Source organism: Geotrypetes seraphini, chromosome 4 (assembly GCF_902459505.1).
Source record: "Geotrypetes seraphini chromosome 4, aGeoSer1.1, whole genome shotgun sequence".
Classification (NCBI taxonomy): domain Eukaryota; kingdom Metazoa; phylum Chordata; class Amphibia; order Gymnophiona; family Dermophiidae; genus Geotrypetes; species Geotrypetes seraphini.
In genome coordinates, this window is record NC_047087.1 from 48323803 (window position 1) to 48348486 (window position 24684).

Here is a 24684-nt window from a genome sequence, read left to right on the forward strand (position 1 = left end):
GTCTCACCTCTGCTGTCCTGAAGCAAGAAACTACCTTACCCCCTCCCCCCTCCCACAAAACCGCACAAGACATTTTTAGCGCCAGCCGGCACGCTGAATGCTCTGCGTTGCTCCGACGCTCATAGAAACTCCATGACCAGCAAAGAAGTGCAGAGCATTCAGCGCGCCGGCCAGTGCTAAAATCCTCTTGCACGGTTTTGTAAAGGGGGGGGGGGGGTTATTTTGTTACCTGTAGTCTAAACCAGTCAATACCTCAGATTAGAGGTTTTTACTAGAGAATGACGCAGGAAAAAAATTTGACTCCGTCCCCGCCCCGTCAGCTCAGTCCCTGTCCCATTTCCACAAGCCATCTGATCTTATCTACACAAGCCTCGAATAGTTATGATTTTATACTGAACTTATTTTATTAAAGTATAAAAAGAAACAATATTTATTTTATTCATTTATTTAGCCTGTCCTCCCAAAGGAGCCTAGAACAGGTTACAAGAGTACATTCATAGTATACACAGGACAAACTTAAGTGAAGTAGACTTAGCAGACATAGCGTAGTTGAAATTGCTTTTGCGTTGTAGGTGTGTACATAATCTAACAGCTCCCCCCCCCACCCTCCCTCCCGAATCTCAATCGCCAGCGGCAAAAAATAAAACAAACCACAAAACCCACCAAACCCCCATTCAATGCAGGTCACCTAAAAATTTGGCACAGACTAGTGCAGTGCTAAGTTCAATTAAGTTAGGTGTACTGTATAGAATCATGCTTAGTGCCTAAGTGGGGTCAGGCATCCCAACGTTTAGGTGCACCATATTTATGTCAGGGTTTTCTTGGCCTAAATGTACATGACTAAGTCAAAAACAGACATCTAACTTGAAAGCACACCCACACCAAGGCCTTGTTTAGGCAAGCGCTTTGGACTAGGCACCTACTTTTTATAGAAATCGCATCTTTCGAGTTAGGCACCTAACTTTCAATTAAGTCATTCCATAAGGTGTTAAGTGCCAATTATAGGCACTGATTAAGCTTATTAAGTTAGGTGCCTACATTGGCTAGGCATGCCAATGTAAGCACCTAACTTTAGAGCCAATATATACGCAAGTAGATCCTTTATTGTATTAGCCTTTGGAAAATTTATATAGTGCAATAAAAGTCTTAAATTATTTTATTGTAAGACAAAGCATATTCCACCAGGTAACATAGTTCACCTTAGATAATGTCTTTCCAACAATGTAAAATGTTTTTAAGAGCCATGAACAGCAGTATGTTAAGCAATCTTGCATTGTGATCGGGCAGTGTTTTAAAATCAAAATATTTGAACTAAAAACAAAAGTCTTAAAATATTTTAAACTTAGCTTGTCCTCTAAAAAAGTCTAGATATCTAATACTAGTTTCTCTAAAAGAGCTGTTCTTCCAAGACGAAATTTCTTCTTTAAAACTTTTATCAGTATATGGACTTGAATCTTAAAGATATTTGTTTTGTTTTGATTTTTCTTTTTAATTTGGGTTATTAGAAGTAGTAACATAGAATAAGTATGTACAATTATTTCACATACAAGTGTGAAAATTCAAATAAAAGAACAAAACAATGGCTATGGCCCATCTCAAGACCAGTTCCACTGTCATCAGGTTTATCAGTCTATGAAAAAAATAAAATAAAATAAAATTTCTTGAAGAGTTTAAGGTAAAAGTATCTGAGTTTTTCCAAATTAATACTACTGAGGATATTAGTACCGAAATATTATGGGATGCTTTTAAAGCTACTATGAGAGGTTATATTATTTCATATTCGGCACATATAAGGAAACAATATACTAAACAATTTGATGATTTGGAAAATGAAATTAAGGGTTTGGAATCTAAATTAGTTGATAAATGGCAGCAGGATACTTTACAAGCTCTTTTAAAGGTAAAAGGGAAATATAATGAGATTTCTTCAAGATTAGCGAGGAAAGATTTGTTTTCCCAGCAAACTTTGTATTATGGAAGTTCTAATAAGGCAGGAAGACTACTTGCAAATTATCTTAAAGCAAAAAAAAGAAGAGTAAAAATAATAGCAATAAAAGATGGAAAAGGAAATACACATACTCAGATTAATAATATTTTAAATCAATTTCTTAATTTTTATAAAGATTTGTATTCTTCGAGTCTTATGATGATAAAGTTCAAAAAGGTTTGGATTTTTTAAATTTATTAGAGGGTCCAAAACTTCCTGATCATATGAAAAGAAGTTTAGATGAACCTATATCATTAAAAGAATTAGAAACAGCATTGAAGTCTCTTAGAGTTGGATCCGCTCCAGGTGGGGATGGTTTCACAGTGGAATTCTACAAAACATTTCAAAATTCTTTACTACCCCATTTATTAAATTTGTATCAGTTTCAACTAATAATAGTTACAGGTACTATGGCAGAAGCTTTGACAATTGTTTTGCCAAAGCCAAATAAAGATCCCACTTTGGTTTCAAACTACAGGCCGATATCTTTAATTAATGTGGATGGAAAACTATTAGCTAAAATTTTGGCCTTGAGACTGGCTAAGGCTCTCCCTTTCATAATTGATGTACACCAAACTGGATTCATTGCAAATAGACATTCTTCTAGTAACACTAGATTGGCGTTTCATACATTAAATTTAACTAAAAATATGAATGATCCGGCTTTTGCCATATCTTTAGATGCGGAAAAAGCATTTGACAGAGTGGAATGTAAGTTTATGTATCAAGCATTGGAGTGGTTTGGTATTGGTCCAGGATTTATTCAAATGATACAAGCTTTGTATAGCTCCCCTATGGCAAGATTATATATTAATAATAATTTATCGAATCGTTTTCAATTGCATAGGGGAGTTAGACAGGGTTGTCCATTATCTCCTTTGCTTTTTGATATAGTTTTAGAACCCCTATTGTTAGCTATTCAACAAACAAAGGAGATACAGGGTATTCCACGTAATGACTGGGAATACAAGTTTTCTGTTTATGCAGATGATATCTTACTATATTTGAGAAATCCATGTTCCTCCATTCCTTGTTTGTTAGAGTTGATTGAAATGTTTGGTAAATTTTCAGGTTACAAAATAAATTGGAATAAATCTGAAATTCTTTCACTCAATGTACATTGCTTAAAAAGTATGTTTGATTCATTTTCTTTTGTTTGGAAGGAGGATGGATTGAAATATTTAGGAATTTGGATTAAAAATACAGTAGATGATACGGTAAAAGAAAATGAAAAATTTTTATTAAAAAAGGTTACAGAATTATGTGAACATTGGAATCCATTACATTTATCTTGGTGGGGGAGAGTCCAAACTGTTAAAATGATGATATTGCCTGTGGTTTGCTATCAAATGGGTATGATACCAGTATTTTTTCATGGGTCTTTCTATAAAAAATTGAACTCAATAATTACCAAATTTATTTGGCTTGGTAAAACTCCTAGAATTGCTTTAGTATCTTTGCAAAAACCAATTAAGGAGGGTGGGGTAAATTTTCCAAATTTTTATAGGTACCATCAGGCCTATATTTTACGTCAAGGTATGTATTGGATCCTCCCGGAGCTCATTGAATATACTCCTGATTGGTTATATTTGGAATGGCGTCTCATGTTTCCTTTACATCTTTCTCATGTTCTCAGTATCAAGATGCCCAGATTATACAAAGAAAATATAATTTTAATAGATACTTGGAAAACATTAGGATTTGTTAGTAACTTAACAGATATCCCTATCAATAAATCCACTAATCAATCCATATGGCTAAACTCCAAGATTCAAATTGGCGGTTTTAAGATCGTCTGGAAACATTGGATAATTGCAGGAATTAGAAATTTAAATGATGTCATATCTAATGGTAAACTGCTGGATTTTACACAATTGCAACATAAATTTGGGCTTCATAATCACAATATTTTCGCTGGTTGCAATTGAAGCAGGCCATTCAGGCTGGGTTCCCTGACTGGAAAAATCTTAATACTCAGTCCAGTTTGGACTTCTTATGTTTTCAGGCGGACTTTCTGGGTCACCAGCCCGCACAGTTGTATAAATCTATTAGTAATTTGGTTAAAAAAAAAACCTAAAAATGGTCTGAGGGATATTTGGAGCATTGAGATTAAGCATCAGATTTCAGCATCTCAATGGTCACAAATTTGGTCTTGGAGAATGAGATGTACAATGTCAGCGTCTATGAGACAAACTTGGTTTTTTTTGTTATATAGAGCTTTTTGGACCCCAGTTAGATTACAAAAGTTAAATAGTTCCTTGTCCAATAGATGCTGGCATTGTAAATTGGAGGTAGGGACTTTGGATCATCTTTTATTCTACTGTCCCCATATCTTAGCCTTTTGGAACTCAATCTGGGATCAAATAAATTGTTTATTGGAAAACCATGTAGCGTTATCTTCCTTTTCAATGATACTGTGATATTTGGAATGTATATGAGGAAAAAGAGTCAGATATCATCGAGTAATAATAAACTTTTAATGATCATGACTGGAGTTGCCCTCCAACATATTACTAATAATTAGAAAGATCATACTAGGTTGAACTTTAATTTCTGGTGGAATTCATTATGCCACATATATAGAATGGAAAGATCAATAGCGATACAAAATGGAAATTATAATAATTTTATTAAAATTTGGGAGCCATTAACGTCTTTTTGTCATGATTAAATGCCATTTTTCTATTAGTCAGACACCATATAGTAATAGGAGGGGGGAGGGATTCAAATATAGGTTTCTTAACATGAATGAAGGGCTTTGAGGGAGGGTGGGAAGAGGGTTACATTTATATGTTTAGATTATAATGATAAGATATGCAAGTGCTTTGATTAATTGTGTTTATTATGATTGTTGTACACTTGATGAAAGATTTTTAAAATGAATAAAGAATTAAAAAAAAAAAAAAAAAAAAGGTTTATCAGTCTATGCAAATTCCAGGATAAAGATCAAGCTGTATCACCTCTAATACTCACATGGTAAAACAAGCTGAAACTTACCTCCCTTACCTCCAAAGAGCACTGGAATTGGAGAAGTCTCTCGTCCTCCTTCTCTATGAAACTCACTGTCCATCTTAAGGAGATGGAAGTCTCAAAAGTATGGCTAACCAGTATAGATCATGGAAGGGCTCTTGAACAGTTCTGGCTTAATCTGGCTCAAAACATGCCTTGGAGGATATAGCCACTGTCCAGTGACTCAGCCACAACCATCTTTGAGCAACCAGAAAAGGATTGCCATAGGTTGGTATGTAGTGCAGGATGCCCAGAAGACAAAAAAGTGCAGGGAGGCCCCTCCCTTGAGGACTCTGCCCTATAGGACGTGATACAGTCCCAATGGTTAGGCTCTTCAGGAAAGAAGAATTGAGTGATTTCATCAACTTGGTGGCCTCGTCCATGTAAATTTCAGCTGTTTTGCCATCCAACACGTTCTGCTGAACATCTCATTCTGGAGAATTTGCAAAAGCCCCCAAAGGCCTTCCTCCAGAGGGCTTATAATTTAAGGGCCAGATAGATTTGTTAGTGCACATTAAAGGGATTTAATACACATTATTTAATCCAGGCCAGATACTAATGACCTGGATTGGCCACCGTGGGAACAGGCTACTGGGCTTGATGGACCATTGGTCTGACCAAGTGAGGCTATTCTTATGTTTGGGCTTGATGTCAATGAGATCTATTCACTAAGAAGTGCATAACTCACATTAAGAATCTAGTTTACAGATATGCATTAACTTGTATCCCAGATAATGAAAGATGACTTGCTGAAGGTCACAAAGGACATCTGTAGGATTTGAACTGTAGCTTACCCCATTCTCAGACTGCTACTCTAAATATATCTTCAGATTACAGTTCAACTGTTTTGGACTTCACTGCTCATGTTAGAAACAGAAAATGAGGGCAGCTAAAGGCCTTATGGCCTATCCAGTCTGCCCATCTAAGCAGCCTGTCATCCCTTCCTCTCTCAGAGATCCCCCTGTAGTTGTCCCAAACTTTATTGAATTCAAATACAGTCTTCTTCTCCACTACCCCAACTGGGAAGTCATTCCACACATTTACTACCTTTTCATAAAGAAGTATTTTCTTGGATTACTCTAGAGCAGGGGTGTCAAAGTCCTTCTTTGAGGGCCGCAATCCAGTCATGAATATCCATGCGATCTATTTGCATGCACTGCTTTCATTGTATGCTAATAGATCTCATGCATATTCATTCGGGAAATCCTGAAAACCCAACTGGATTGCGGCCCTCGAGGAGGGACTTTGATACCCCTGCTCTAGAGTCTATCCCTTTTTAACTTCATCCTATTCCCCCTTATTCCAGAGCAACTGAAAATTCCAACAAAAATGAAAAGAAGCCAAGATAAACCAGTCAGAACCATTCCCCCAATTCCAGATAGAAGAAAATCTAATTACTCACCAGCGCCAGGTTAATATGTAACTAAAAAGAAATATGGTCTGAAAACTTGAGAACATTCCTATGATACAGGATTAGTCCAGGAGCAGGCAACAAGACAAAGCCCTCTTTCCTCACCATCCTCACCATACCTGTATCTCCAGTTCTTGGTTACAGGACTCTGGATACAATCTGTCCCTCGTTAAGGACTGCAGCAGGCTCACAGTCATAGACGTGGACACCACATGAATAACTTTTCCACCCTTTGGACGAAGTCCTTTAGCACTGGTAGGGTGTAGGCTAACATGCTTCTGGTAGCCAAATATATACCTTTAAAAGAAAAAATATGGACTTGGTTAAGAGTTTCAGCTAAATTTATATATTTAAATGAATATTTTGACTAGCCTCAAGATGTTCAAGGGAAGTCCCATGGTTTGGGTACACAGAAAACTAATACATATTTAATGTATTTAGGATCTAAGTTTTCAGCACTACAATTGGGTGAATTACAATTTGGTTAAAACAATCTCTCAGTTCACATCTGAGCTAGGATGAAAACATGCAAATTTGAGTCGTGTAAACCTATGTTGTGGCAGCTTAAGCAGCCTGCTTCTTAGCCATGCATGCAATACCTGAGCAAAGGATTCTCAATGAGTGTCAGTTTCCGCTTCAGCTTTTCCATCTGCTCGTACATTTTCATCACTTCCACCATGGAGACATTATCGGACTCTGACTCGGAGTCGCTTATGGCGATGTTATTTCGCAGGTCTGTGAATCTCTTGTACAGCTCTTCACACTGGGAGAGCAGGTTCTGATACTCAGCCACCATTCCAGATGGGACACGACCTTCCAGAATGTCATAGTGCCTTCAAGCAAAAAAAATGAAGAATAATTGTTTGCTCTTCAGTGTCTGCAGTTTCCATATACTAAAGTAGTCTCTTATAACCTGCCTCCTGTTCAAGTTTAATTAATTTTAATATTTAATATACCGACCATCGACGTGCACCTGGCCGGTTACCTGAAAGAACTGCGCTCCAGGATTTGATTCCATTTGACCGATATCATCACCAGCTGACTTAAAAGCAAGCTCCGGTAATGGCATGTGGCCGTTGGAGCATGCCCAAAGTGGCGTGATCTAAGGGCCAGAGGAAGGTTGAAAAGAATTGAGGTTTGGTTATTGATGGGGAAGCGTAAGGCTAAGTTGCACAATGTCCAAACTCCTCCTCAAAGGGTTTTAGGTCCTATGGATAAACATTTAATCTCAACGGTTGTGAGCACTCAAGTATCTAGCATCTCCTCACCAGAATCGGGCCCCTCCTTTGATTTAGGAAGGAAACCAACTCACCCCCATCCATTAGTCTCCTCTCCCGTTACCGAAGTGGTTATGGGAAATAGAAAGGCGAAACCAGTGGTCTCAAACTCGCAGCCTGGGGACCACATGCGGCCCGCCAGGTACTATTTTGAGGCCCTCAGTATGTTTATCAAAATCACAAAAGTAAAATAACAGTTTTTTGATCATATGTTTCTTTAGCTATAATTTACAATATTATTATTAAGACTTAGCTAAAAGGAAAGATTTATAAACTATAAAGAGTTTTACCTCATGCAAAATTGTAATTTCTTTAATAAGATATTAACTATTTTTTCTGAGGCCCTCCAAGTACCTACAAATCCAAAATGTGGCCCTGCAAAGGGTTTGAGTTTGAGACCACTTAGCTAAACATACTTTGGTGGAGGAGCCTGGTGATTCAATCCTCAAGTTAGCTGTCCCCGAGTTAGATTTACAGTCTGGGGTAATAGCTAAAACCATGGATTCTAATATATCGTTAAAAGAAATTTGGTCTATTTTTTCTAGAACTGAAACCATGTTAAAGGATGTGTCCCAATTGTGCACCTTTTCTAAGGTAGCAGCTGAGAAGATTACAAAATTAGATCTTAAATCAAAGAAATTAGAGGAACAAACTAGTGGTTTAGTTATACAGATCAGGAATTTGAAAGCCACCAGACAAACTGCTATAAAAAGACAGTTTATTAGTGCATAGGAAACTTCCAGTGATGGAAAATCAAAAATTAGGGCAAAAAAATCTACGTTTTGTGAATTTTCTCATGACCCATTTATTATCTTCTGAAATATTACTGAGACAGCATTTTTCTGATATCCTGAAACTTCCAAATGCTAGAGAAATTGTGATTTCTAGAATATATTATATTTCCTTAAAGACAAAAATGGTGGGTGCTGAAAGGGCCACTGATGTTTTTAAAGGTCATGAAACCCCTAATCTCATAGCATTTTTGGAAGACTCCCAGGATAATATTTCTAAAAGAACTACATTAATGGTGACTTTCTTATTGGATATAGATAAAACTTTGGCAATGAAAGCATATTTCTGTAATAAAGATGCTATTTTTTGTACGCAAAAAAATTCAACTTTTTCCTGATGTGGCTCATTCCACCCAGCTGAGAAGTAAGGCCTTTTTGACTCTGAAACCTCAGCTAATTTCAAAAGACAGAACATTTTATTTGAAATTTCTCTGTAAGTGTTTAGTTACTTTTGAAGGTAAGAGTTACATATTCTTTGAACCTGATCAATTAGAGAGATTTCTTTTGGCAGGGAAATAAGATATAAGGTTGATATAATTTGGTTACATTTTTCTCAGAGGGAGATGGGAGGGTATTATAGGTTGAAAGGATTATAAGCGCTAATAATTAGGATTATTTTATCCTGAATATTTCCGTCATATTTTTCTATATATGTTAAAATGATTCTCTCCTTTCCTCTCTTGATGTGGACTTCTTCAAAATATGAATGTGAAATTATTTTGCAATGCATTTTGAAAATTTAATTTTAGCTGATTTGCCTGATCATATTGTATCAAAATCAAAATATAAATTTAAAAAAGCCTTAGGTGATAAAAAGGAGGAACTATCCTAGAAGGAAAGAAAAGCCAATGCTATGAAGTATAAAATTAGAATGACATAGTGGCTTATTGTGGAGAAAATAACCTCCTGATAAAAAAAATAGTATAAAGCCTAAAAGCAGTTCTCTGCAGCTATGCACAGGAAACACATTCACACAGGTCATAAAAGCAGATGTTTAAAAACAGAGTAGAAATAATTTTTTTTTTCTGTCTTGCTCTTTCCTCCTTGTTCCTTTGTGCTTTTAGCTGAATCAGAACCAAGGGCTGGGATCTGGCATCATAATCATTCCTCCCACTTTATAACCTCCCAACTTACTCAGCAGCAGCCCTTGGCAGGTCTTCCAAATCCTGCATCACAGACCCTAAATTTGGCCACCAGATGTCACCATTGCATGACTGGGACTCCCCTCACCACCATCTGCAGCCCTGGCCAACCCAAGCACCAAAAGACCTGAGCCAGGAATTGAACTGAATCCAATCTGTTGCACGGCAGCTAACAGCAATACTAGAGACCCAATAGACCAACTGTCTCAATTATGTTTTATGGCTTGTGTTCCACAGGCTTCCCTTTAAATCACCCCTGCACAGCTTGGGGGCATGAGGCATGCGGAATAATAGGCATGTTATTTTTTCTGCAAAATATTGATGCTTTGCACTCGGATCTTTGAAAGAACAGACTATAGAGGTTTTTCCTTGCATTGAATTTTGGAACAACATGAATGTGTCAGGCATTTAAAAAAATAAATAAATATGTACAGGGAGGAAAAACCCTGCATGTCAGCTTTTCCTTGAGGCTTCCATCTACTGCAGTTTCTGACAAGTGAAAATAAATTTCATGGGGAAAAACAGCACAAACATATTGTACCAAGTACCAAGAACTTTACCCAAGTCTTATATTTAGCCTGAGGGGAGCAAGCAACTGCCCTGGGGGTGCTCTCAAGATCAACACATTTCCCCTTTCATGAGTCACAGGAAAATAAAACCTTCAGCAAATAGTGCCCAATATCAAAAATTGTGCAAGCTGTCATGTGGGCTTTATGCATCTTTCGTGCCCGGCTTGTGCATGAAATGCAAATTTGGCCCTTTGTATTAGCACAGCAGAGGATGCTGTAAAACCTATAGGTGATTAAACATAAGGCCACTATGTAGTCTACCAATGTGTAGCATGCACAAAATATTTGGCGCTTGCTAGAAAATCAAATTTTCTTACCATTTCTGAGCTTTCCCTGATGTTCCCAAGACACCAGGTTTGGCAACTTGATGAAAATTACTTGGCAGCTAATGTATCCCATTGACATTCATGTACACCCCCTCGATTCATGACAAATCAGCTTTTGATATAATGTATTGCCTTTCTGTTCTGCTTTCACATCCTAAGTGACCCTGTCAGATTATTCCATGGTAGTACCCCTGCCACTGAAATTACCGAGGCTCTCATTTATGCATAATGTATGCTTATTAACCCTTCACTAATTACCTGCAGTGTCCCCTCTGACCATCGGGCTCGACCTGGTTGATATACTTTCAGCAACTGAGTCAGATACCAGTGGATATGAAAGTGTATCACTTTAAAGATCAGCAGCAGAACTTTATAAACATGATATTTCACCGGTAGCCAATGAAGCTGTTTCAATAAAGGTGTGATATGTTCAAATCAGGCCCCTCCACAGATCAACCGAGCTGCTGCATTTTGAACAACTTGCAAAGCTTTACATCTGGCAACTGTTATCCCTAGATACAATGCATTGCAATAATCTAATTTTTGAATAACAGATTGAACATCAATTCTTTTTTTTTTTTATATATCTTTATTCATTTTCAAAAATTACAAGTGTACAACATTCATTCAGAAATACCTTAATTCATCACTTGACATTCTTATTTGTATTACTTCAAATAAATAATTATATAAGAAACCCATCCCTCCCTCCCAGATACCAATTTGTATTACTCCAATTAAATAATTATATAAGAAGCCCACCCCTCCCGCCCATATACCAATAAAGCACAGTTACTTACCGTAACAGGTGTTATCCAGGGACAGCAGGCAGATATTCTTAACGCATGGGTGACGTCACCAACGGAGCCCCGGTACGGACACTTTTTACTAGAAAGTTCTAGTTGGCCGCACCGCGCATGCGCGAGTGCCTTCCCGCCCGACGGAGGAGTGCGTGGTCCCCAGTTAAGATAAGCCAGCTAAGAAGCCAACCCGGGGAGGTGGGTGGGTCGTAAGAATATCTGCCTGCTGTCCCTGGATAACACCTGTTACGGTAAGTAACTGTGCTTTATCCCAGGACAAGCAGGCAGCATATTCTTAACGCATGGGTGACCTCCAAGCTAACAGAGAGGGAGGAGGGATGGTTGGCCATCAGGAAAATAAATTGTGTAACACAGATTGGCCGAAGTGCCCATCCCGTCTGGAGAAGGTATCCAGACAGTAGTGAGAAGTGAAAGTGTGAACTGAGGACCAAGTGGCAGCCTTGCAGATTTCCTCGATGGGCGTGGAACGGAGGAAAGCCACAGAAGCAGCCATAGCTCTGACCCTGTGGGCCGTGACAGCACCTTCCAGTGAGAGACCGGCCCGAGCATAACAGAACGCAATGCAGGCAGCAAGCCAGTTGGAAAGCGTCCGTTTGGAGACGGGACGACCTAGACGGTTAGGATCGAAGGACAAAAGGAGCTGAGGAGACGAGCGGTGAGCCCTGGTATGGTCAAGGTAGTAAGCAAGGGCACGCTTACAGTCCAGCGTGTGCAATGCCTGTTCCCCAGGATGAGAATGGGGCTTAGGGAAAAAGACAGGCAACACAATGGACTGGTTGAGGTGGAAGTCCGAGACCACCTTGGGAAGGAATTTAGGATGGGTACGCAGAACCACCTTGTCATGGTGAAAAACAGTGAAAGGTGGTTCGGCGACCAGTGCATGCAGCTCACTAACCCTCCTGGCAGAGGTGATGGCAATGAGGAAAAGCACCTTCCATGTAAGAAATTTGAGTGAAGTTGTGGCAAGAGGCTCAAACGGAGGTTTCATGAGCGCTGATAAAACCACATTCAGGTCCCAGACGACTGGAGGAGGCTTCAGAGGTGGCTTGACATTGAAGAGGCCTCTCATGAACTGGGAAACCAGGGGATGAGCCGTAAGAGGTTTTCCGAAGATAGGCTCATGAAACGCAGTGATGGCACTGAGGTGGACTCTGATGGAGGTCGACTTGAGGCCAGCGTCGGAGAGAGAGAGCAAATAGTCCAGAACAGGTTCCACTGCCAATGAAGTGGGCTCGTGATGATGAAGCAGACACCAAGAGGAGAACCGGGTCCACTTCTGATGGTAACATTGGAGGGTGGCCGGTTTCCTGGAGGCATCCAGAATACGACAGACAGGCTGAGACAGATTCTCTGGAGAGGTCAGCCCGAGAGAAACCAAGCTGTCAGGTGGAGCGAGGACAGATTGGGATGTAGTAGAGATCGATGCTGCCGTGTAAGTAGAGTAGGAAACACAGGAAGAGGAATGGGCTCCCTGGAGCTGAGCTGGAGCAGGAGGGAGAACCAGTGTTGGCGAGGCCATCGAGGGGCGATGAGAATCATGGTGGCTTTGTCCCTGCGGAGTTTGAACAACGTCCGCAACATCAGAGGTAGAGGAGGAAAGGCATAGAGGAACCGATCCGTCCAGTTGAGCAGGAATGCATCCGGGGCCAGACGATGAGGAGAGAAGAGTCTGGAACAGAACTGGGGCAGCTGATGATTGCGAGGAGCTGCAAAGAGGTCTACTTGAGGAGTGCCCCACTGAGCAAAGATGGAGCGGAGTGTGGGAGGGTCCAGAGTCCACTCGTGAGGTTGAAGGATGCGGCTGAGATTGTCGGCCAGGGAGTTCTGTTCGCCCTGGATATAGACAGCCTTGAGGAAGAGATTGTGGGCCGTGGCCCAGGTCCAGATGCGGATGGCCTCCTGACAGAGGAGGGGAGATCCGGTGCCGCCTTGCTTGTTTATGTAGTACATGGCGACTTGGTTGTCTGTGCACAGGAGAAGAACCTGAGGATAGAGAACGTGCTGGAAGGCTTTGAGAGCATAGAACATGGCTCTGAGTTCCAGGAAATTGATGTGATGTTGACGCTCCTGAGGGGTCCAGAGTCCCTGGGTGCGAAGATCTCCCAGGTGAGCTCCCCATGCTTAGGGGGAGGCATCTGTGGTTATGATCATGGAGTGAGGGGGTAGATGAAAGAGTAGACCCCTGGAAAGATTTGAGGAGTTCAACCACCATTGAAGAGATTGCTGAAGAAACGATGTCACAGAGATGGGATGAGAAAGAAGATCTTAGGTCTGTGACCATTGGTTGGCAAGAGTCCATTGAGGAGTCCTGAGGTGGAGTCGCGCTAGAGGAAGCACATGGACCATCGAGGCCATGTGGCCCAGGAGGACCATCATCTGTCGGGCTGGGATGGAGTGATGAAGGAGCACTTGACGACAAGAGGTGGAGCAGGGTCCATTGTCGGTCGGAGGGGAGAAATGCCCTCATCAGAGTGGTGTCGAGAACTGCTCCAATGAACTGAAGTCGCTGTGTGGGAAGCAGATGCGACTTGGGGTAGTTGATCTCGAATCCTAGGAGATGGAGGAAAGAGATGGTGTGATGAGTGGCTTGTAGCACAAGTGGAGACGTAGGCGCTTTCACCAACCAATCGTCCAAGTAGGGGAACACCTGGAGGTTGTGAGACCTGAGAAAGGCCGCCACTACAATAAGGCACTTGGTGAACACCCTGGGCGATGATGCGAGGCCAAAGGGTAGCACTTTGTACTGATAGTGGCGGTGTTGTATCTGAAATTGGAGGTAGCGACGTGAATTCAGATGGATTGGAATGTGAGTGTAGGCCTCTTTGAGGTCCAGGGAACATAGCCAGTCGTGTTGAGAGAGACGAGGATAAAGTGTGGCCAGGGAGAGCATTCTGAACTTTTCCTTGACCAGACACTTGTTGAGGTCCCGGAGATCGAGGATGGGACGAAGGTCTCCTGTCTTCTTGGGAACCAGGAAGTAGCGGGAGTAGAATCCCTGACCCCTTTGGTCTGTGGGAACCTCTTCGATGGCATTGAGAAGAAGGAGGGATTGGACCTCCCTTAGGAGGAGACGGGACTGGGAGGAGTGAGATGCAGACTCTATTGGAGGATTGTCTGGTGGGAGAGTCTGGAAGTTGAGAGAGTAGCCGTGGCGGATGATGTTGAGGACCCACAGGTCTGATGTGATGACCTCCCAACGGTTGAGGAAGAGTTGGAGATGTCCTCCGATTGGCTGAGGAAGAGGTAATGATGGTGGGAGACTGGCTATGCCCTGGAGAAAAAAGTCAAAAGGGCTGAGAAGGTTTTGACGGAGGAAGAGGCTTGGCAGGTTGGTGAGATTAAGAGTGAGCCTGAGTGTGTTGTTGTTGACGAGGTCTGCGAGGCTGCTGTTGGGGCGGGTTGAGGGGCCTGGCCGAGAACCTGCGCTGGTAAGAGGACTGTGGTCTATAAGGACGAGCAGGTGGAGCCTTCTTTTTAGGTTTTACCAGAGTGTCCCATCTGGTCTCATGGGCTGAGAGCTTCTGGGTGGTTGAATCCAGGGACTCCCCAAAAAGTTCATCCCCAAGACAGGGTGCGTTAGCTAGGCGGTCTTGGTGGTTGATGTCAAGATCAGATACCCTCAACCAGGCCAGACTTCGCATGGCAACAGCTATGGCAGACGCTCGGGAGGTCAGCTCAAATGAATCATAAATAGAGCGTACCATGAATTTCCGCAGTTGAAGGAGGCTGGAAATTTGTTGTTGAAAGAGTGGAACTTTGCGCTCAGGGATGTATTTTTGTAGGGCGGATAGTTGTTGTACGAGATGCTTCATATAAAATGAGAAGAAAAAAGAGAACCCGAAGAGGGAAAAAGAGAAAAAACGAGAAAAAACACGAGCGGGAAGGCAAGAAGGATGTTTTCAACGGCCGTTGAAACCACATGCGTCTTCTTCGCTCCGCGGAAACGAAGAAACTGGGGACCACGCACTCCTCCGTCGGGCGGGAAGGCACTCGCGCATGCGCGGTGCGGCCAACTAGAACTTTCTAGTAAAAAGTGTCCGTACCGGGGCTCCGTCGGTGACGTCACCCATGCGTTTGTCCTGGGATAAATATCAATTATCAATTATTATCCTTCAGAATCCCACCCCCTTATCTTATTCAATATTTTGGTGTTTAAGATGTCTGATCATTAGAATAAATCGCCAATGGCCCCCAAATCTTTTTAAACTTATTATAATTATCTTGTTGCAGAGCAAATACCCTTTCCATCTTATAAATATGTGCCACCAAAAAGTATAATTTAATTTAGTATAATCTTTCCAATTCCCTGTAATCTGCTGAATGGCAACCTCTGTTAAAATTAATAAAAGTTTATTATTATTAGCTGAAATTTGGCTTTTAAATCTCATTGAAGTACCAAATAATATAGTGTCATATGAAAGGGCAACATGATTCTAAACATCAATTCTAAAATCATAATGTGGAGCATCAGTTTTAATCTACTAAGCACTTGCATATGGAAGAAAGCAGACCTGATCATTCCCAACACCTGTCCCTGCAGAGTCTAGCCAAACCCCCAGTATCTTAATCTGCTTATACTGTATATTGGAATTCTCATATTATTTATTTCAATATATTGTGGCCACCTAGAGTCTTCTTCCTTTCCAATCAACATCACTTCAGTTTTGGTAACTTATGATCCATCATCCATGTTTTGACAGCTTGCAAACATATGGACAATTTTGTTTGCAGCTCCATTGACTAATCACCCATTGCAAAAAACAAAACAAAACAATACAATGTCATCTGCATAGAAGCGATAGCGCATTTGTAGATGTTGAAATACATTCCCCAATGGCACCAAATAAAAAGTTAAACATTAATGCTAAAAACGCAGAACTTTGAGGAACTCCTTCAATTATGAAACCATCTCTCACCATCTTTAGCTGCACTATTGGCTGGTACTGGTGTAGAGAATAGAACATAAGAATAGCCAATGGTCCATCAAGCCCAGGAGCCTGTTCTCACGGTGGCCAATCTAGGTTCCTAGTACATGGCCAAAACCCAAGGAATAGCAATATTCCATGTACCGATCCAGGGCAAGCAGTGGCTTCCCCCAAGTCTTTCTCAACAACAGACTATGAACTTTTCCTCCAGGAAATTGTCCAAGCCTTTCTTAAAACTAGATACGCTATCCACTCTTACCATAACCTCTGGCAATGCATTCCAGAGCTTAAACTATTCTTCGAGTGAACAATTTTTTTTAAAGTATTTCCCTGTAACTTCATCGAGTGTCCCCTAGTCTTTGTAATTTTTGACGGAGTGAAAAATCGTTTCACTTGTACCCGTTCTACTCCACTCAGGATTTTGTAGACTTCAATCTTATCTCCCCTCAGTTGACTCTTTTCCAAACTGAAGAGCCCTAACCATTTTAGTCTTTCCTCATACGAGAGGAATTCCATCTCCTTTATCATCTTGGTCGCTCTTCTTTGAATCCTTTCTAGCACCGCTATCTCTTTCTTGAGATAAAGAGATCAGAATTGAACACAATAATCCAGATGAGATCACACCATGGAGCAATAATATTCTTAGGGCTTCTTTTACAAAGGTGTGCTAGCGGTATAAGCGCACACTAAAATGCCGCGCATGCTAACCGCTACCCCTCCTTTTAAGCAGGCGGTAATTTTACGGTTAGTGCATGCTAATCTTGTGCATGCGCTAAAAACCTTTGTAAAAGGAACCCATAGTCTTGTTAGCCATCTCTTTTTTAATAATTCCTAACATCCTGTTTGCTTTTTCGGCCACCGCCACACATTGGGCAGAAGGTTTCATTGTATTGTCTATGATGACACCCAGATCCTTTTCTTGGGAGTTAATCCTCAAGGTGGACCCTAGCATCCGGTAACTGTGATTCAGGTTATTCTTCCCAAAGTGCATCACTTTGCATTTGTCCACATTAAATTTAATCTGCCATTTGGACGCCCAGTTTTCCAATTTCTTAAGGTCCGCCTGCAATTTTTCACAATCCGCATGCATTTTAACAACTTTGGACAATTTAGTGTCAACTGCAAATTTAATCACCTCACTCGTCGTTCCAAATTCCAAATCATTTATAATGAAGTTAAACAGCACCGGTCCCAATACAGATTGCTCTGGCATTCCACTGTTTACTCTCCTCCATTGAGAAAAAAATGACCATTTAACTCTACCCTCTGTTTTCTATCCGATAAATTCCTTTGTCACCTATCCCATAACTCTTTAATTTTTTCAGGAGCCAACCTTGGATCCAAGATGGCTGCTGACTACACGCACTTGTAACACGCATTTGAATCGTGCTATATTCCGCTATTTACTTACTTTCTTAGCTGGTGGCTTTGCACTGCCAGGAAAAATTCCAGCCTTTCTTTTATTGTGATACTGAAAAGGAAAGGCTGGAGTGCTGCTGGCGCCTCACAGTGCTCTGGAGCATCAACTTTCTACAACATTGAGGAGCTGGTCCAGTGGATGCAGGGAGCTACAGTGATGCCGTTGAGGACAAACCCGCTGAGGATGCTGGGTATTGGCAAGCTCGGAGGGATTACTCTTGGGCCTGACACCACCTTGAGTCTCAAGGTGAGAGCGCCACCTCCGCAGCCCCAGACTACCAGTTCTCCCAGGGGTGAGGAAACCCCAAAGGTAAGGGCGGTCCTCTCTCCAGAGCAGGGGTGTCAAACTCAATCACATAAGGGGCAGAAATCTAAAACACAGGCTAATTCCAGGCCGAATTTTTAAATAAAATTTACTTAGTATTAATAAAAGATACTTAGTATTAGTAGAAGTATAGATCCTTCCTCACTCTCAGACACCTGTGGTGCGGTCAGGCACTTGTGTGGAGCGCCCTGCTCCAACCTAGCAATTACACTGGGACTGGGGCCTACAAATGGATACTGAGGCAGTGTAGTGAGGAGCTTGGAGCAATGCTGGGAGTGGGGCAGCATGTTCAGACACTTGGAGCACCACTGGGACTGGGGCTGCAGTCAGGCGCTTAGATGAGGCTCAGTCACCGCAGACCACATAAAATGGCCAGGCAGGCCAGATTTGGCCCCCGGGCCTTGTGTTTGGCATGTGTGCTCTAGAGGCAGGCAGTACATCATCGAGGAGGCTGGTGACAGAGCTCCCTGGTCAGGGAATCTTCCAAGAAGAGTTTGAGGCAATTCCAACGTTGGGAAGTGGATTAACCCAGAGGGAACAAAGCCAAGAAATCTCTACTGATGGTGAGCAGCTTTCTACTCAAATACAAGCTTCTTTTTGGGAAAGGCTCCCCTGAGGTAACTTTAGAGTCCCTATGGGACTTGGTAGCTAATTTTGGAAAGTTAATAAGTCCCAAATTCCAACTTATAGAAAAAAAAAATTGGTTCAACATTCAGAAGAGCTGGAAATAATAAAATCGGATATGACTGCCTCTAAAATCTCAGTTCAGAAAATTGAACAGGATATGAAGTCTGCTAAACAACTACAGGAGTCTTTAATTAAAGACAATTTGAACCTTAGAAGGAAAGTAGAGACACTTGAAAATTATTTACGTAATAACAATCTAAGACTGATAAATTTTCCAATAGTAACAATTACTCCTAGAGAACATTACTCCTAGAGAAATGATTAGGAGATAAGTGATATAAATTTTGGAAGTCTCAGAGGAAAATTTGCTTCCTTTTTCTCAGGTGTACTACTTACCTATTAAAACTATCTCAACAAGTAAAACCTACCGAACAGCAAGCGTTGAATATTTCAGAGATTCTGGAGACATCAGACACAGAAGTAGCAACTCCTGCAACATTGATCCTAACGCTAGCTCTTCCTATTGATAAAGCATGGATATTGAGATTTTTCTTTAAACATAAACAGAAAGAATTTCTCGGTTATAAAATGCAAATGTACCCTGATCTTTCAAGAGAAACACAAGAGCGGCAACGCGCATTTCTTCTTCTAAGACTAGGGGTCATCTTATAAGGGGCTACATTCTATTTAAGGCATCCTTGTAAATGTAGAGTTTGCTATCATTCAACCAAGTATGTTTTCTTTGAGCCTCAACAATTAACAGCTTTCTTTGCTTTATCTCGTTTGGATAGAGATAAATCTTGAGCTCTATAAAACAAAAGTGTAACTCAAGTTCCAGCCATAGAGTCTATAGCATATCCTATGTTGTATAGAATTATATTTTTCTTTTGACTCACTTGTAAGAACCTCTTGGATCTATATAGAAGACTTGAGCTAATTTGACCATTATGACATTTCCTTTCCTTCTCTTATCTTCGGCTAAGCCTTGTTAAAAAGTGTAGATATCCCATGCCTTAATATTGTAAAAGTTATTGGTTAAATATGTACTTGGTATTAAATTTGAAATTGATAAATAGAATAAAAAAAATTCTCAGGAGCCTCTCATGAGGAACTTTATCAAAAGCTTTCTGAAAATCTAGATATACTACAATCATTCAGCTCATCTTTATCCACATGTTTATTCACACCTTCAAAGAAGTCAAGCAAATTGGTGAGGCAAGATCTTTCTCGACTGAACCCATGCTGACTGTCTCATTAAATCATATTTGTCTATGTGTTCCACAATTTTATTTTTTATAATCGTTTCCACCATTTTGCCCGGCACTGAAGTCGGGCATACTGGTCTGTAATTTCCCAGATTTCCCCTGGAACCCTTTTTAAAAATTGGCGTTAACATTGATTATCCTCCAATCTTCACGTACTACAGATGACTTTAGCAATAGGGTACAGATCAGCAGGTCAACAATTTCATGTTTGAGTGATTTTAGTACCCTGGAATGTATACCATCTGGTTCAGGCGATTTTGTCATTTTTTAACTTGTCAATTTAGCTTAGTACATCTTCCAGATTTACCAAGATTTCTTTCAGTTCCTCAGTATCATCACCCTTGAAAACTATTTCTGGTTCAGGTAGATCTCTTACATCATCTTCCGTAAAGACCGTCCTCCCTGAGCACCCCTTTTGCTCCTTGATCATCCAACGGTCCCACGGATTCCCTCACAGGTTTTTTGCTTCTGATGTACCTAAAAAATTTGTTATGAGTGTTTGCCTCTTTTGCAAGTTTCTCTTCATATTCTCTTTCTTAGCTTTATCAATGCTTTGCATCTAACTTGCCAGTGCTTGTGTCGTCTTATTTTCTTCATTCAGATCATTTTTCCATTCTTTAAAGGATTTTTTTTTTAGCTCTAATAGTCTCTTTCACTTCACCTTTTAACCATAAGAATTTGCTGCTGCTGGGTCAGACCAGTGGTCCATCGTGCCCAGCAGTCCACTCCCGCGGTGGCCCCTTCCTTCCTAGCATCTGGAACTGGTCCTTCAGTACTTCCCTGTTATAGTTCCTGTTGCTCACGTTGTTCGTCCCCACATGGATCACCACCATGGTATCTTCCTCTTCCACTTTGTCCATGCCAGCTCTGGTTTCCTTTTCTTTCCATCTTTGTTGATACATGGAATACATCTGGTCTGGGCTTCCACTATGGTATTTTTAAATAACATCCATGCCTGGTTTACAGTCCTAACTTTTGCAACTGATCCTTTCAGCTTCTTTTTAACCATTTTCCTCATTTTATCATAGTCATCCTTTTGAAAATTAAACGCCTCTACAGTACAGTAGATTTCTTTTGTGACGTCACTCCCAGTATCAGCTCAAACTTGATCAAATTTAGATCACTGTTTCCCAGCAGACCTAACACAGTTAACTCCTGTACTATGCCTTGCATTCCACTAAGGACAAATATTAAGTACACACACACAGAGGATAATATGTTCAAATACTCAAACACAGAAGGATTTCAGGACAGAAAAAAAACTGCAAAAAATAAAAATAAAAAAAGTTACAAAGGAGCCCATAGCACCGGTGTACTTCAAAGAAACCCATGATAAAGCTTTAGAAATATCTGAGGTGTAACAGAATTGGCTGCTTGGGCACTGCAGCCCTGAATATTTCACTATTAAAAACAGGAACAAGGACCTGTCAGGTTGTCACACTACAGTGATGCATCACCTGTCAAAAAGTATAGAAAAACTGAATAAAGTGACATAGCTCCAGTGTAAAACTTGATTCCCTGTAAAATTATTTTAAAGCTATTTAAAAATATCTTAGCAAGACGCAAGGTGGGAGACTTGACTCTTGGCCCGGGTCGCAAATTTTGTCAGGTGTGGGAGCACTTCTGGCAGGACCTCACACCCGTGCTCGCAGTAGACTTTTGAATCTTTAAGATTTTATTCCCACTCTCAGCTGTTGTTCTGGCCATGGATTCTTGGGGAGGGGAGGGGGGGATGGGAGGGGAACTGATTATATTGTTGAAAATGTTATTTCCTGAATGGTACTACTGTTTGTATTTGCTTCTTACTGCTGGAATAATAAAAATCATTTAAACATAAAAATATCTTAGCAAGAAAGAAGCTTACATTTGGAAAGTTTTCCTCCATCCTTGCAATTCATAGGATAAGAGGTGGTAATATTTAAAATGAAACCATGTGCTTTAACATGTCCAGGAGAACTATGCACTTAAAATGAGCAGATGTGTCTTTTTGAAACTGCTTTATCAAGGTTTAAAGTGTCACAGTCTTAAGGTTTTACTTATAACTTATCAACAGCATTTTAAAGTCTGGGATATGTAATTAGTGTTGGAGTGCCACCTAGTGGCATACTAAAATGACAGTAAAGCTGCAGAATACTGAGCTGGCAGGTAACATTTTATTTGGATTTAGCTCATACCTTTTCATTAGCAATTCAAGGAAAGCTACAGTCCAGTACCATAGATATTTCCCTGTCACCATAAGGCTTAAAAGTTTGCATGTAAATTCTTTTTGTAATGAGTAATTAAACTCAAATTTGTTGCTGAAGAATGTGGCAAAAGCAATTAACTTAGCAGGGTTTACAAAAGATTATCTAAATTTCCTAAAACAAATCCATAAGTCCATGAAAACAGAGTGGGGAGGAAGGCAGGCAAGAGCAAATATGGATTAAGCAAGCAAGATCAATACAAAATAATGGGAAGAAAGCAACCAAGAGGAAAAAAAGAAGGAAAGGCATATCAGACAAGAAAATAATAATAATAATAATTTTATTCTTGTATACCGCCATACCCATAAAGTTCTAGGCGGTTCACATCCATTAATTAAGGTCCGTGATGACACACGGATTTACAAAATTTTGACAAAGTTACAGGCAAAGTTACAGGCAAAGTTACAGGGGTGGGAAATCTTTGATCGAGATTAAGCAGAGGTAACAGTAATACAGAAGGAAGGGTTGGAAGGTATGAGAAAGCGAGAGAGAGATAAAGTCGGGGGAGGGGGGGAAGAGGGAGAGCTGAAGGAACGGGGTAGTGTGGGAAAGGGGAGAAAAATAGGGGGCAAGGGGGATTAAAAGGCCTGTTCGCGGAGAAGGTGCGTATTAGGAATGGGGAGAAGCAGGGGGCAAGGGGAATTAATAGACCTGTTTGCGGAAGAGGTGCGTTTTGAGAAGTTTTCTGAAACCAAGATAAGAGGGGGCCTCGAGTATCATTTGGGCAAGCTGTGCGTCAGAGGGAATGTGCTACCGAGGTTGGAGAGCGGCCTGCGAGGTTCGCTAAAGCCGGCCACCATCGCAGGCTGCTCTTTACAGGAGGATCAGCAGCAGCAGCAGCGGCAGCGGCGGCGAGGGAGGGCCGAGGTGTGTTCCCTGCCGAGGACGCGGGCAGGGAGAGAGCTTGCCTGGCTTACAGGGTGAGTGAGGGCGGGAGGAGGGGAGTGGCCAGAATGTTCCCTGCCGCTGGGTTGGCTGCCACGGATCACACACCACAGCGGCAGGCATCACGAAATCCTAAGTGCGCATAGTCTTTTATTATATGGAATAAAGTTATTCAGCTTGTGCAATGTAAGAGCACTATCCCCAACAGAAGAAAAAGCCTCAGGTAATATTATGGCAGAGCATGAAAATGCTCAAACCTCCTCCACACACATCATCGGCAAAAAAAACTTCCTGCATAAGGTAGTGGACATTGCACATTCTCCTTGGAAGTTTTTTTGCCAATGATGTGGGTGGAGGAGGTTTGAGCATTTTCATGCTCTGCCATAATATTACCTGAGGCTTTTTCTTCCATTGGGGATAGTGCTCTTACATTGCACAAGTGGAATAGCTTCATTTATTAAGCTTTTGGAAATGTACATAGCAGATGTCTTTGTATTATATTCAGAAGAAAAGGAAATGCATTTCTGGTTTAATTTCTAGAGTGTTGAAGTACTTGCTGACCCTTGTTGTGGCTGGTGGGGATCCCCAAGTACTGCCAGCAGAGGACCTCCTCTAGAGACAGCCAGAACTCCCCTCCACCAAGTGCAGCAGTCACTGGCAGCATCCATGAGTCACCGAGGTGCCAGTATCTGTGATTCAGGGACGCTACTGCTGCCTGCCAAGCTTGGTAAAAGGGATCCCCGGCCAACTGCAGAGGAAGTCCTCAGCTGACAGCTTCGGGGTCCTCATCAGCTGAGTATTTATATTTTATATTTACATTAGAGGCTCTGGTAGAAACCCCTTTACAAACTATGTATTCTTCCCAATTAATATTTCTAAATTAATAAAGTGTCTTTGCTTATTTGTAAATGGGTCTCTACCAGAGCCTTTAATTCAGTAGCATAATTAAATGAAATAACTACTTCTGAAGTTTATAGGGATGGGCGGGGACGGATTTGATTCCAGCGGGGACAGATGTCATTCCAGTGGGGACGGATTTAATTCCAGTGGGGACGGGCAGGGACGGGTTTGATTTCTGTCCCCGCGTAACTCTCTAATCAATACCTCCTTTTTCCTACTGGCCATACCTCTCCCTGTGCAACCTAGCATCCTTCTAGCTTTTGCCGTCACCTTTTCAACCTGTTTGGCCACCTTAACATCATCACATACAATCACACCCAAGTCCTGCTCTTCCATCGTGCACATAAGTTCTTCACCCCCTAAACTGTACCGTTCCCTTGGGTTTTTGCAGACCAAATGCATGACCTTGCATTTCTTAGCATTAAAGTTTAACTGCCAAATTTCAAATCGTTCTTCAAGCTTTGATAGGTCTTTCTTCATGTTAATCACACAATCAGGTGTGTCTACTCTATTGCATATTTTGGTATCATCTGCAAAGAGGCAAATCCTACCTGACAACACTTCAGCAATATCGTTTATATAAATGTTAAAAAGAACAAGCTCAAGAAGAGAACTTTGAGGCACACCACTGGTAACATCCCTTTCCTCCAAGCGATCTCCATTGATTACTACCCTCTGTCGCCTCCCTCTCAACCAGTCATTATTCTTAGTACTTAATTCGAAAAATTTTAAATTGTTTTGGGCATGCATTAACTGAATGTC

General features: G+C 41.1%; 1 protein-coding gene across 1 annotated transcript in view; it reads right to left on the bottom strand.

The window, feature by feature from the left end:
* Positions 1-24684, bottom strand: part of SHCBP1 (SHC binding and spindle associated 1) — a 70076-nt gene that overhangs the window by 20296 nt on the left and 25096 nt on the right. Inside the window, exons 6-7 of the mRNA XM_033940263.1 lie at positions 7007-7240; positions 6527-6704 (exon numbers count right to left, since the gene is read on the bottom strand). Of these exons, the coding sequence (XP_033796154.1) occupies positions 6527-6704; positions 7007-7240 (412 nt within the window). The remainder of the gene's footprint in view (positions 1-6526; positions 6705-7006; positions 7241-24684) is intronic.